At 40.5% G+C, this 13,841-nt stretch overlaps 1 protein-coding gene across 1 annotated transcript in view; it reads right to left on the reverse strand.

Moving 5' to 3' along the window:
* Positions 1 to 13,541, reverse strand: part of vps37c (VPS37C subunit of ESCRT-I) — a 24,034-nt gene extending 10,493 nt beyond the window's left edge. The window contains exons 1-3 of the mRNA XM_019879720.1: positions 12,920 to 13,541; positions 12,591 to 12,700; positions 5,457 to 5,628 (exon numbers count right to left, since the gene is read on the reverse strand). Of these exons, the coding sequence (XP_019735279.1) occupies positions 5,457 to 5,628; positions 12,591 to 12,683 (265 nt within the window). The 5' untranslated portion in view covers positions 12,684 to 12,700; positions 12,920 to 13,541. The remainder of the gene's footprint in view (positions 1 to 5,456; positions 5,629 to 12,590; positions 12,701 to 12,919) is intronic.
* Between the last annotated feature and the right edge of the window lie 300 nt (positions 13,542 to 13,841).

The raw sequence follows: 13,841 nt of genomic DNA on the forward strand, positions 1-13,841 counted from the left end.
ATCCGGTAATTTTTCAAAATAAAACATCTTTCGTGTTCCGAAATAAATAAAACAGAAATAAGGCAAGTTCTTTCTGTGCGGCCCGGTACCAAATGCCCTGCGGACCAGTACCGGTCCGCGGACCGGCGGTTGGGGACCCCTGCCCTACATCTTAAGAGTTGAAATCCTAAGTGTGCAGAATCTTCGGGTGAAGACCATGTAAACCAAGTCTGGTTGTGGGAGGCGCCAGCAGCCTGAGCAAACTGTAAAGCGAATGGGCGTATTCTTTAGTTTTGTTTTACTGGGATTTGGGTTGGTGCGTTTTCCAGATTTTCAGGTTTATACTTTTGCTGTAGTGCTTCTTTGTTTTGATGCAACTTCTCTGCTCTTTATTTTCTATTTGCCAAAATGTTTACTTCCAGATGGCTCAACCTAATAAATCATCCTCTGTAGGCTATTTACCTGCCTCAACTGTTTATGGTTAAATATCCTAATTAAGCATCGTAAGGTTCTGCATTACTTTTGCCAGGGATGGGCAATTTAAATGCTGGAGAGGGGCCACGAGCACCACACACTTCATAACCAGATGCATGACAAAAGTGCCAATTGTCCATCCCTGACTTATGCCATCTCGATCCACATTTAATTTATTGGCAAGAAACTCATTTGAGACAAATAAAAAGATGGACTGGTGAACTATTTCTTTAATCCTTTCTTAATCAGTCAAGAGGTGTGGCATTTTCTTTTTCATAAAGATATTCCCATTGTTCATGTTAAGACAGTTAGAGACCCTGCTGGGAGGTTCATAAAAGTTTTAGGGCACAGTTATTATGTTAGGGTGGCCCTTGCAAATGTTTATGCTCTTAAGGAGGATGATTAATCCTTTTTGGGGTTTTTGAGTTTTTGCACAGAATCCGGGCTTGTCTGAGTATACCTTAACCTTGGGAGTCACGTGTTGGATGGAAAATACTCAGCTGTAAGATTAACAGCTGTATCTACTCTTTTGTCACATATGCGGGCCTGCTGTTTAATGTGAGTTATTAATGTGCACACAACATTGTGATACTGGTAGACAAACTGGCAGCATGACTTTTTTTATCTAATATAAAACACCACCATCTCTTTGTTCTTTTCTTCGTCCTCTTGGATTTTTCTTTCTTCTTTTTGCGTGCCCTGAAATTAGTTTGCCTCATTTTGATGTGCTGAAGGGGCTGCAATTACAATGACTTTGTCATTGATATAGACCAGTCTGTCAAAGGTGGGCCCCACCTGCCAATGCCACTCTACACACAACCAAGAGAAAGGGAAGTGCCTGTCCATCGCAAGCTAATTACTGAATGGAGGGAAAGACTGAAGGTGGTAGGTGGGACATATTAACAACTGTGCAGCAATTTTATTTAATTTTTTTTAACCGCAATCCGGCCATACTGGGCTGTCTGATGGCCAGTACACTGCTGAGACAGGGGCAGAGCTGATTTTTACTGAGGCACGTGCCCCAGTAAAAGGAGTCTTGACACCTATGCATGCAACCTCTCTTGGTAGATCTTCCTCAACTCCAAACTAAATCTGTCAAAACTCTTCAAGCTTTTACGGGGCGTTTTAATATTATTAATCCTTGATGTCTCTTTCATCGAGGTAAAAAAAAAAAAAAGACAAATTTTTCAAAATGTTCACCATACATACTGTACACTAGTATTGATTTCTTTTTAATCTACAGCAAGCTACTGATGTGAATATCAGACGGTAAATGTGACTATTGTTGTGTCGGATCATGCTTCTGTTTCCATGAATGTTTATTTCCACAACTGTCACAACACTAGACAACACTGGCCACTAGATTCACATTTCATATTTGATATCAAAGTTATCTGGTTAATTTCTACACTGATACAGTTTCTCAAGATTAATAAGACACCTACAATACAATTTTCAGCACCAGCTTTCAATACACATTAGGACACACACTCGCACACACACACACACACACACACACACACACACACACACACACACACACACACACACACACTTAGTAGCTTTGACAACACTGTTGACATTAAATAATAATGCTTTCACATATGAACATATTTTTTTTAGAATAGGCATCTCTTCCTGGGGAGAAGAACCTGACACTAATTTACTGTGGAGCCTATTATCTCACAAAGAGGGTTGGCGGGTGGGTTTGGGGTGGGGTAATGCCTGACTTCCTGATCCCACAGGAGATGGAGGGATGACCCAGCAATGCTGTTTCTACGTGACCATAATTTTTGTACTTTGTATCGGTTGTATTAAATACTCAAAGACAAGTTTAGTGTGGTGATAGTGTGGTGGTATACTTGCCTCATTTGTGTGCGGCCAGCGTGGAATCAGTTCTATTTCAATTTCAATGTGGCAGTACCCCAACATGCCAGTACCCCAATGTTGCCAGGGCCCTTTATAGCTGCACGCAGCTCTAGTTATTATTATTACTATCATTACTATTAATATGATATCGACAATGAACAAGACTAATTCATTCAATTACAATTACAGTGGTCTCTGCTTTGGCCCAACTAATAATTTCTTCAATTAAAATAGGGACACACACACACACACACACACACACACACACACACACGCACACACACACACACACACACACACACACACACACACACACCATCATGTTTACAAGTGCTACTATCTCACCTTATTGGATTTCATTTTATTCATTATTTTTAGGTTCGTAATTGCTTCTACCTCAGTTCGGGCTTGTTTTCACTCTCTCTTTTATTGTATCACCCCAAGGAGAAGTTATTCTCCTTGGGGTGATACAATTTGTGTGTGTACAATTTCACTGTGCACCACAATGACAGTAAAGCCAATTCTATTTTTTTCTGTTCCAATTGTATATCATAGTGGTTTTCAAAGTGGGCGGTACCGCCTCCCCGGGGGGCAATATGAACTTTCAATAGGGTGCTAGCCGCAAACAGTCGGATGGGGGCGTTGAAATTGTGAAGGGGCCATTGGAGCAATTAGAGTAAAATGTGACGTTGGTGTTGGTAGAAAGGCCGGGAAAATGGGACAATTTAATTAAGCGGTCCCCCAGTCGCTACAACTAGATGTACGTGCCTGTATACATCCAGTTTGTAAGCCTGATTTGAGTTCCTTTGTCTTGATTTCCATTTTGTAATTCTACCAATATCAATAATTGAATTATCAGATGAACAACAATAGCTTTTGAGTACCGGAAATAGTATTTTGCCAATCATGTAAACCATCATTTGGGAACACTCAATTTGTTTTGCATTTCTGGTCAACGATGACCTCCATGTGTATGATGGTTTTAAAGTCTCCAATCTCTAAATTAAGCTGTCCCAGGCATAATTTATCGAGCCTTTCACACTTCACCATAAAACTGTGTTTTTAAAACTATATACGATTGTTTCATACGTTTTGCCGAATCTCAATTGTAGTTTGTAATCGTTACTCCACTAAAAATCGTCCGCCTCTAAAAACAGTTTGCCTTTGTTCTCCATGGATAACCATGGCAACCCCAGGAGCATCGAAAAAGAAGTGTAGGCAATACTCTGTGGAGTACTTGAAGTATGGATTTATAAAATCACCGACCAATCCACAACAGCCCATGTGCTTCGTTTGTGAGAAAGCCTTTTCTCATAAAGCTCGAACATTTAAAGAAGATTCATCCGGATAAATCTGGCCAAACACTGCCGTTCTTTCAATCTCTTCGAGGTCAATTTTTGAAGGGGAAAAAAATGGATACAGTGAAACTTCTCTCCAACCGACCCTACATGGGTGAAAATACCCCCCAGTGTGAAAAAAATTCTCATGGATGAAAGCCATTCCCACTTTTCTGCTTCCCCTGCAACAAAAAGTCCCCCTGTTCCGTTATGCGAATTCTTTTTCTCTGCTCTTGCCTCGCAACGAGATTCACTACAACAAAAACAAGCCTTCCGCAAAAGTCTAATCCAACCTCAGCATACCACAGCGACCTCTGCTGCTTCGTTCGGAAACGGCAACAGCAGCCCCCCCACACTGGTTTACACATGCGCAGTAGTCCAGGAAGTATTTGTTATTGTTAGTTTCAGACGCGGCACGAACATTGCATTGCTAAAATAGTGACAAAACTGACCTTTGAATACCAAGGAGTTAAGAAAAGAAAAGCTTTAACGCTTGAAGAAAGGATAAAGGTAATAAAATTGAAAGATGGAGGAGGCAGAATAAAAGACATTATGCAAGAAATTGATGTAAGTGAAAGTAAATGCTGATCGTAAATTTCGCAATTTCTTTCCCTTATTTTCTTTCTACGCTGGCTATATGAAGTGTCAAATAAGTGTATGCTCATACTTATGCACTATTTTTAGACTTTTAATGGCGCCTTATAGGTGTGAAAATACGGTACGTTTTTTGTGTGTGTTCCTGTTTATGTCTGATATAAAATTTGCTACAGTGAAAAGTCTCCTGTTGTGAAAAACTTTTTGCTGCAAAAACGATTTCGTTGTAGAGGAGTTTCACTGTCTATTTCCTCATTGTGTGTGTGTGTATGTGTGTGTGTATGCACACACACACACACACAGCATATGGTAACAGAGACTACTTAAATTAGATAGATACATTTTGCTTAATATATTGCTAAATAATACACGGGTTAAAAACCACCCCTTGGGCAACTCATAGTAAAGTTCACAAAGCATAAAAAGTGAATGAATGAAATAAAGAAATGTTCATAGGATTTGTCCAAAAATAACTGTTATTAGTTCCCCACCTTTTTTTTCAGAGTCAGAATCAAGATTAGGAAATAGAATCGAATCAAAGGAACGGAATTGCCCAAATTCAAACGATGCCCAAACTTATTGACCATAGTAAGAAGCGGAAATTACGTCTATTCGCGTCACAACATTATGTGTACGTCGCTGTTTAAAACGGGATCTCAAAATGCAGTGCTAACTGTCCGCTTATGCATGTAAACAGGTTATTCCAAATGTTTCAGAAACTGGAATTTTGACTTAAACCCATATATGGGCTGCATGCAAATGTAGTTACCGTATTTTCCGCACTAAAAGGTGCACCTAAAAACCTTCCGTTTTCTTAAAAGCTCACAGCGCGCCTTAAAATCCGATGCATATTGTGTATGGTCATTACAGTAATATTTCGACCCCAAAATGGCTCCTTGTAAGAGACATGCTTACAACGCAGAGTTCAAACTTAAGGCGATCGGTAAACTTGCTGTAGGTTAAGTGAACCGTGTCGCTGCTTTATTAAATAAGTTTTACTGATATCTGATCGTTCTGTTGGCATTTCCTTCAGCGTAGCCCCATCTAGTGGATGCATTGTACATTGCGTATTATATTGCAATGCGCCTAATACAGTATAAGAAAAAAATTATAAAATAGGCCATTCATTGAAGGTGCGCCTCATAATCCAGTGCGACTTTTAGTGTGGAAAAAAACGGTACTCTGTCCTTTACTGGAGCATACCTATAATGGCGTGGTGTTCTTTGTAGGTTTCTCTGATAGCCTCGAGCTGTAGATATCTCTCCACCAGAACTTCTCTTCTCGACTCCAGGTCTGGCCTCATGGCCAGGTTTTGCTCGGCAAGGCTGCGATTGGATGCCAAAGCCATCTCTCTCTCCAGGTGGATGTTCTGGATCTTTGCAATGGGATTGCAGAAAACAGAATTTGAATTTATTTTGCTTCAATTAGATAAAAAGCAAAACTGTAGTACAAACCCAATTCCAATCAAATTGGGATGTTGTGTTAAACAAATAAAAACAATACAATGATTTGCAAATCACGATCAACTGATATTTAGTTGAATACACTAAAAAGATAAGATATGGATTGTTCAAATTAGTAAATGTTCTTGTTTTTAGTAAATAATCATTAACTTTGAATTTTATGGCTGCAACACTGCAAACAAAGCTGGTACAGGGGCAAGCTCCCTCACTGCCCATCTTTAAAATTCATCGTAAAACTCATTTTTGTTCTTTGGCTTTTGACACATGAGGCTTGATTTTTTTTGTTTTACTCTTTTTGTGCTTTCTACTGTCTCCATTCTTAATTTATTGTTTTGGTGTATGAATTATTTTTGTGTACATGTATTTTGTAGCACTTTGTATACAGCGGTGGTTGTTTTGAAGAGCTCTATAAATACAGTTGAGAGTAAAGTTGAGAATGTTTACCACTGTGCTCCCTCTTCTTTTAACAACATTCAATAAACATTTGTAAAGGACACTAATTGTTTAAACTTTATAGGTGGAATTATTTCCCATTCTTGCTTGATCTACACTTTCCGCTGTTCAACAGTACCCATTGTCGTATTTTACGCCTCAAAATGCACCACACATTTTCAACGAGAGACAGGTGTGGACTTCAGGCAGGCCATCTTAATTCCCACACTCTTTAATGACGAAGCCAAGCTGCTGTAACATGTTGAGGATGTGGTTTGGCATTGTCTTGCTGAAATAAGCAAGGGCATCCATGAAAAAGACAATGCTTGGATGGCAGCATATGTTTCTCCAAAATCTGTACGTATCTTTCAGCATAAATGATGCCTTTACAAATGTGTAAATTTCCCATGCCATTGGCACTAAGACAGCCCTATACCATCACATATACTGTTTTTTAAACTTTGCATCCAGAACCTTCCGCATGGTTCTTTTCCTCTTTTGTCCGGAGGACACGATAACAATTTCTAAAAACTATTTGAAATGTGGACTTGTCAGACCACTTTTCCACTTCATCAGCAGCTTTTCTCGGTGTTGTTGATGAATGGCTTTGCTTTGCATAGTTGCATTTAAAGTTGAGCTTTAGCATGTGGCGCCAAACTGTAATCGCTGATATTGGTTTTCTGAAGTTTGTTCATCTATGTGTGCCCTGCGATTGGCTGGCAACCGGTTCAGGGTGTACCCCGCCTACTGCCCGAAAACAGCTGGGATAGGCTCCAGCACACCCTGCGACTCTCAGAAAATGGTTGGCTGGATGGATGGATGGATTTCAGAAGTGACACATTGATGGTCTGAAGTGACACATTGATGTTGGTTTTTGATCCAGTGCCTCCTGAGGGATTGAATATCATGGGTATTCACTGTTGGTTTTCGGCCTTGACGCTTACATGCAGTGATTTCTCCAGATTTTATGAACCTTTAAATGACATTATGAAGTGCAGATGATGAAATCCCAAAATTCCTTACAATGGTATGTTGAGGACACATTGCCCTGAAATTGTTTGACTATTTTCTGACACAGTTATTTACAAAAGGATGAACCTCGCCCCATCTTTAGGTATAAATGAGCAACTGATACTGTATATCCAATCACGGCACCCACTTGTTCCCAATTAGCCTGTTGACCTGTGTGATGTTTCAAACAGGTGTTTGATGAGCATTCCTCAATTTTCTTTTTTGCCACCAGTCCTAGCATTTTTGGAATGTGTTGCAGCCATAAAATGACTGGGTTGTTTTCAGCTTTCAGGATTAGTGTACAGATCCTTGCAACATTATCAAGCTACAATATGGGGTGAATGGAACAAGAATGGGCCTCAAGATCTTGTCATGGCATCTGTGTGCATTCAAAATGGCGCAATAAAATGCACCTGTGTTTGTTGCCCATAACATGCGCCGGCCCATACCATAACCCCACCACCACCATGGGCGACTCAATCCACGAGGTGCTGACATCAGCAAATATCACACCCATACACGCTGCCATCTGCCCTGCACAGCAAAATCCAGGATTCATCTGTGAAGAGAACACCTCTCCAACGTGCTAGATGCCATCCAATGTGAGGATTTGCCCACTCAAGTCAGTTACAATGACCAATTTGAGTCAGATCGAGACCCTGATGGGACGACGAGCATGCAGATGAGCTTCTGTGAGGCAGTTTCTGACAGTTGGTACGAACATTTTTGGTAATGCAAAGCAAATTATGGTTGGTCTTCGACGATCTTAGAGGTGAACATGCTGGAGGTGGAAGTCCTGGATTGGTGTGATTACACGTGGTCTGGTGGTCTGTGGGTAGATTATACTGCCAAACTGTCTGAAATACCTTTGGAGACAGCTTATGTCTGACAAATGAACATTCAATTTATGGGCAATAGCTCTGGTAGACATTGCTGCAGTCAGCATGCGCCCGCAAAACTTGCGACATTGGTGGCATTGTACTGGGTGATCGATACAACTGCACATTTCAGAGTGGCCTTTTATTATGGCCAGCCTCAGCCACACCTGTGTGACATCCAAACTGTCTCATCATCATTTTGACTTGCCAAATCTGTGAGTATAGATAGATGAGCTTGACAGGAAGAAATTCTCACTTACACAGATTTAGACATATTTGTGAACAGTATTTGAGGAAAATGGTCTTTTATGTATGTAGAAACAGTTTTAGATCTTTCTTTGAGTGCACCTCATGAAAAAATGGAAACAAAAGCAAAAGCGTTTATATTTTTGTTCAATATAGCTCAAGTTACTAAAAGGTGCACCGATCTTCTAATTGTGGATTTTTCAGACATTGTCGCAATAAGCTTTTTCTTTTTATACGAGTGGAAATATACAAACATTCGGTGACAGTTGTAGGGTTCTAACATGATGCAATGTTAACCTATTCAGCTATTTCTCTATATCAGGCGTGCCCAACCTTTTTTGACGGAAGATCTACTTTCGCCCGTGATCGACCCGTTACCGCATACCTGCGCACACACTTGGTGCTCATCATGGCATGATGTGTACCATTCATGAACGAAACTGAAAAATAAAGTCGACACAAGAGTTTGAGAGTTTGTGAAAAGGAAATCAGTGCCTAGCTTCTTCGAGATCTGACGCGGAGGCATGTGACGCACTTTTGTAATGTTTAACTATCGTAGCTCACGTGTGCCGCTTTAAAATGTTTCTCTCGGCCCTCCAGATTCCCATTCTTGTTAAGTACTTTCTGTGAATTGTACATGAAACAAACTCTAAATGATAATAATCATAACAAGAAGAAGAAGAAGAAAAGATACAGCGCAACACCTGATCGCAAGCTGCAATTACGGACTGCTGATTGCAAACAACTTCCAGCGACGCAGGTCACGGGCCACCATAGATTAAAGGTGACCTGCTTTTTTTATTTTGTTTTTTAAATACTTTTTGTGAACGTGAGACTGACAGGATACCAAGGGTGCAGTGTGCACTAACACAACATTTATCACAGTTATTAACCATGTGCTGCAGTCGATGTACATAAGTTTATACAACGCAACATACAATTTTACAAAAATTGTAAAAGTATTATTCCTGAATATTTATTTCACTTTCAACCACTCGACATGTTCAGTGGCATCAGTGCTATACATACACATATAGTTCTTATATTTTTCTTTGTACTTTTGCCCTCTATGGACAATAAAAGCGGTATTGTGCTATGACCAAAACATAAATATAAATCTATATAAATAAAACATGAATTGGAATATTTCATATCACACAATTTTTATGCTGTGTCTTTGATTTAAAGATGACAATACGCAAAAATCTACAAAAATTGTAGAAATTGTAACATATGGGGTAACCCATGTGTTACAAACATCGTAGAAATTGTAGCACATGGGGTATAACACGCATACAGACACACAAATGTTATGGCTTGTTTTTTTTTTCCCTCTACACCCATCGCCATCGACTCGGGACAAGTCCGTGAGCTACCAGTCGATCGCAATCGACTTATTGGGCACCCCTGCTCTATATGAATGCCTATGAGGAAAAGTTGAATAACCATGAAATCCAAAATATAGTGCCAATTGTTTTGAATATTTCCATAGACTGATGTGGGCATGGGTAGAGAGAGGTATGCACATGAATTTTGGTGATGATCGGTTGGAGTTTTCTATCTTGAAGCAATCTTTAGTGCGTTGTCTATAGTGATTGCCTAAGACAGGGGTGGGCAAACTTTTTGGCTCAGGGGCCACATTGACTTAAAATTTAACAGATGAGCCAGGTCAGCACAAGATACAGTACATATAAAAAACTGCATTTGTTGACAGTCCATATCAAACATCAATAGAACAAAAGCATTAAAGTATTAACATACTTTTTTAATGAGAACAGTGTTGTTGATCACCCATCTTAGCCAAAGCATTGCTGCAGATGCGTTGTGATCTGACCAGTAGAAGTAGAGCGATACAGTATTTTCTCGTTAAGGAATCATATTTGCGGTGTCCAATCTTTCCTTATAACAGAATTTCCTTCTGTGGGAAACAACTACGTTACATGTCCTGTATGAACATCCAAATATGTAAACAACATACATGTGTGACAACACAAGCAACAAAGTGCAACAACAGTCAAACCTCAGTTTTCGAACGTCTCTGTTCTCGACCAAATCGGTTTTCGACCAAAAATTTTGAATTTTTTTATGCCTCGGATGACGACCGAATTTCGGTTCTCGAACAAACTGAGCGCACTTGAATGCGTCACTTGACTCCTCTTGTCTTCCTTACACGAGGAAGTGATGCTTCCTCGAGTAGATCGCGCCACCTTACCTCTCTGAACTCATCCGCCCCTACAGACCTGCCCGGCGCCTCAGGTCTGCGGACCAGACATTATTGGAAGTACCAAGAACTAGGCTGAGGCTCAGAGGGGATCGAGCCTTTTCTGTTGCTGGTCCCTCTCTGGAATGACCTCCCACTGAACATTCGGCAAGCCTCCTCGCTGCCGATCTTTAAAACCCGCCTCAAAACTTACTTGTATTCTTTGGCATTTGACTCAGCATGATTCAGATTTGTTCTTGGTTTTGCTGTTCGGTGCTTTCTACCGTCTTTGTTACCGATTTGTTGCTTTACTGTTTAGTTGTTCCATGTACAACACTTTGTATGCAGCCATGGCTGTTTGAAAGTGCTCCATAAATACAGTTGAGTTGAGTAGATGAGGAAGTTATGCTTCCTCGTGGAGCGTTCAATTGTGAACAGATGTGTTCAATAAAGATTTTTTTTTTTGTAAAGAGCGTGATTTCGGATTTCGAACAAATCGGTTTTCGAACAGCCTTCTGGAATGGATTATGGTCGAAAACCGAGGTATGACTGTATATATTGCCCAAATACTGTTTAGAACACAAAAACTGCAGTATACAGTACAGGTACATGAACAAAATATAGTCTAAAAAAATTAGAACTATTTGCTACAAAATGAGACTAATAACAGACCTGGTAGCTTTTCTTTCCACTCACTCATTGTCTCTAACTTGACCTCCCCTCGATCACCACCCAAGACAGCATTGCTCAGCTGATGTCGTGCAACCAACTTTTGAAGCCAGCCACGGAACGCTTCGAAGTCCTCAATGGCCATGGCGCTATGGGGCTCGCCTTCTCTCTTATCAGCGGTCAGGTTTGCGGAAAGTTTTTAAGCACGATAACAGTCAAACCATTCCAGGAAATGTTCATTTACTCGACTGTGCGCCAAGCCGCAAGCAATTCACTCTGAGCATGGAAATAGCCAGAATCGGACTGAGCAAGAATCGCTTCTTCCTTTTTCAAAGTCTCATAAATTTGAGTCTTTCAGACGCTAAGCGTCTCCTGAATGTTTCGTACTTTGTAACCCGCTTCACTTAATCGGATGCATTTCACTTTCTCTTCTGTGGTCATTACCGTTCCTCTTTGTTTGGATGCCATGATCTACACAGGACGTAAATGTAAATGAATTAAATTAAAAACGTTTGCAATTCCAGTAAAACTCACTGCAATAAAGAGTCACTTACATGTCGCCGTTTTGGATCCAATGATAGAAAATAGCGGCGCGGACACAATTATTCCGTCGTATCGAGCGGGAGTTGCTTGAGTTGGCGCTACTGCGGGTTTCCGGGTTCCGGAACTTCCATTGTTATGAATCGATCGTTAATGTAATATAGTAGTAGAAAGTTGAATGCATATTTTTTTTTTAACAGGGTTTAGGAATTTCCGTTTGACAGAGGTCCGAGGGTAGTAGATAAGATCTCTCCCTCTGTCTCTCCCCCTCTTTCGTCTTCTCCCCCTCCCTCCATGTGCTCTGCAACTTCAAGTCAATGCGCCGCCTGGCGTTGACATGCCTGTCATTACAAGTCCAAATGAAATGAATGCAATCATTCACATCAAACCTTAATTGTGTGCCAACCTTCGGCGGGCCGGATTAAAAAGACCAATGGGCCAGATCCAGCCTGCTGACCGTAGTTTGCCCACCCCTGGCCTAAGAGGAAAGGTTTTCACGCGAATACAATCCTAAATCTGGTGGCAATTGTGATATATTCATAGAATGATGTGAGCATGTGTAGAGATGTGTACATATATTTTGGGGACGAGTGGTTACCTTTTTCTGACTTAGAAACATTTAGCTTTTTCTCTATAGTGCGCGCCTATGGGGAAGAAAACGCTTAATGTCTATATAAATAAAATCAACAAGCATATTGTGTCAATCTTTTGGATTCTTCAGAGATTGATGTGGGGATGGGTAGAGAGGTACATGGGAATGTCGATAATGATTGGTTGTACTTTTCTGACATTAACCAACGTTAATCTTCTTTACATAAATCAACTAAATTACTCTATGCACACAAATGTTTCATTTTGTGTTGAATGTGTGACTTCTGAGATGCATCTCAGCTCTCACCTCATCAGACTCGTGGGCCATAGATGCCACCTTTTCTGGGTGATCCAGAAGTTCATGTAGCTCCGATTGGCTCAGGTCAAGAATCTTCTCCATTTGATTTGCCAGTATTGCTAGTCATTGTACAAGGACCAGAAAATAATTACCACACTGTTTGGAAGTGGCTGTTTCAATATTTTTATATTGCTGCTCAGTTTACTAGGCCTTGACATGCGGTAAAATAACAATAATAATTAAAACCAGGTCTCAATACGGCATATAGCCTATATATTTTTCACAGCTTTAGTCATAGGTAGTGAAGAACGGTAGATAAAGTTGATACAAGTACTTACACAGTGCTAGCAAACCAAATTCCTCCTTTTACTGACTGGGGTTGACATCCAAACAACACTGAAATTCACTAACAGGTAAGTTAACGTCAATGTCCACTGGGGCGCTGTTCTATTCGGACTTAAGTAAGTGCTCTCCACGTTCCTTATAAGACGCCTTTCTTATGAGTCAAGTGATGTCCAATCGTACCTATCGGCTTTACCAATAAAAATACAACAGTTGGAACAAAAGCAACGTCAGTGACTACGACCATCAACTGCGAAGGTAGCCCAGGGTTTGATAATCAAAACGAAACCCAAAATGACGCCGCTGGTTTCCGACAATCAATTTGATGCTTCCGAGTGTCCTTGTCCAGCTAAATTTGATCAGACGATGCCTGACTCCCGAAGATTCTCGCAATGTCATGCTATTTGATTAAAAAGTAAAGTTTCGCTTTACACCAACAGAAACGGCCGCCATATTAAGAAGAATCCATCTTACTATGTGGATCGGGTGTGAGCGAAAAAAATAACAAGCAGAAATTGGAAGCACCGCCAAGCAGCAAGCAATTCGTATTATCACGTCTTTGTAACCTTTCTACGTGACGCATTGGGAGGGGTTATTGTGACAGGTTTCTATTTGATTTGTATTCCTTCACTGAAAGGATAATGGTACAGTCTGTCGTGTGTGTGTGTGTGTGTGTGTGTGTGTGTGTGTGTGTGTGTGTGTGTGTGTGTGTGTGTGTGTGTGTGTGTGCGCGCGCGTCTCTCTCTCTCTCTCTCTCTCTCTCTCTCTCTCTCTCTCTCTCTCTCTCTCTCTAACTTTATTTAAAGGTAGTTTACCCTGACAACCAGGGGACAAAGACAGCACAACAAGAAATCAGTACTGCTGAAAAACAATAAACAACATTGGTACAATATAAACACAGTACATGACCTAAACACA

The sequence above is a fragment of the Hippocampus comes genome, unplaced genomic scaffold, assembly GCF_001891065.2.
Source record: "Hippocampus comes isolate QL1 unplaced genomic scaffold, H_comes_QL1_v1.1 scaffold158, whole genome shotgun sequence".
Taxonomy (NCBI): domain Eukaryota; kingdom Metazoa; phylum Chordata; class Actinopteri; order Syngnathiformes; family Syngnathidae; genus Hippocampus; species Hippocampus comes.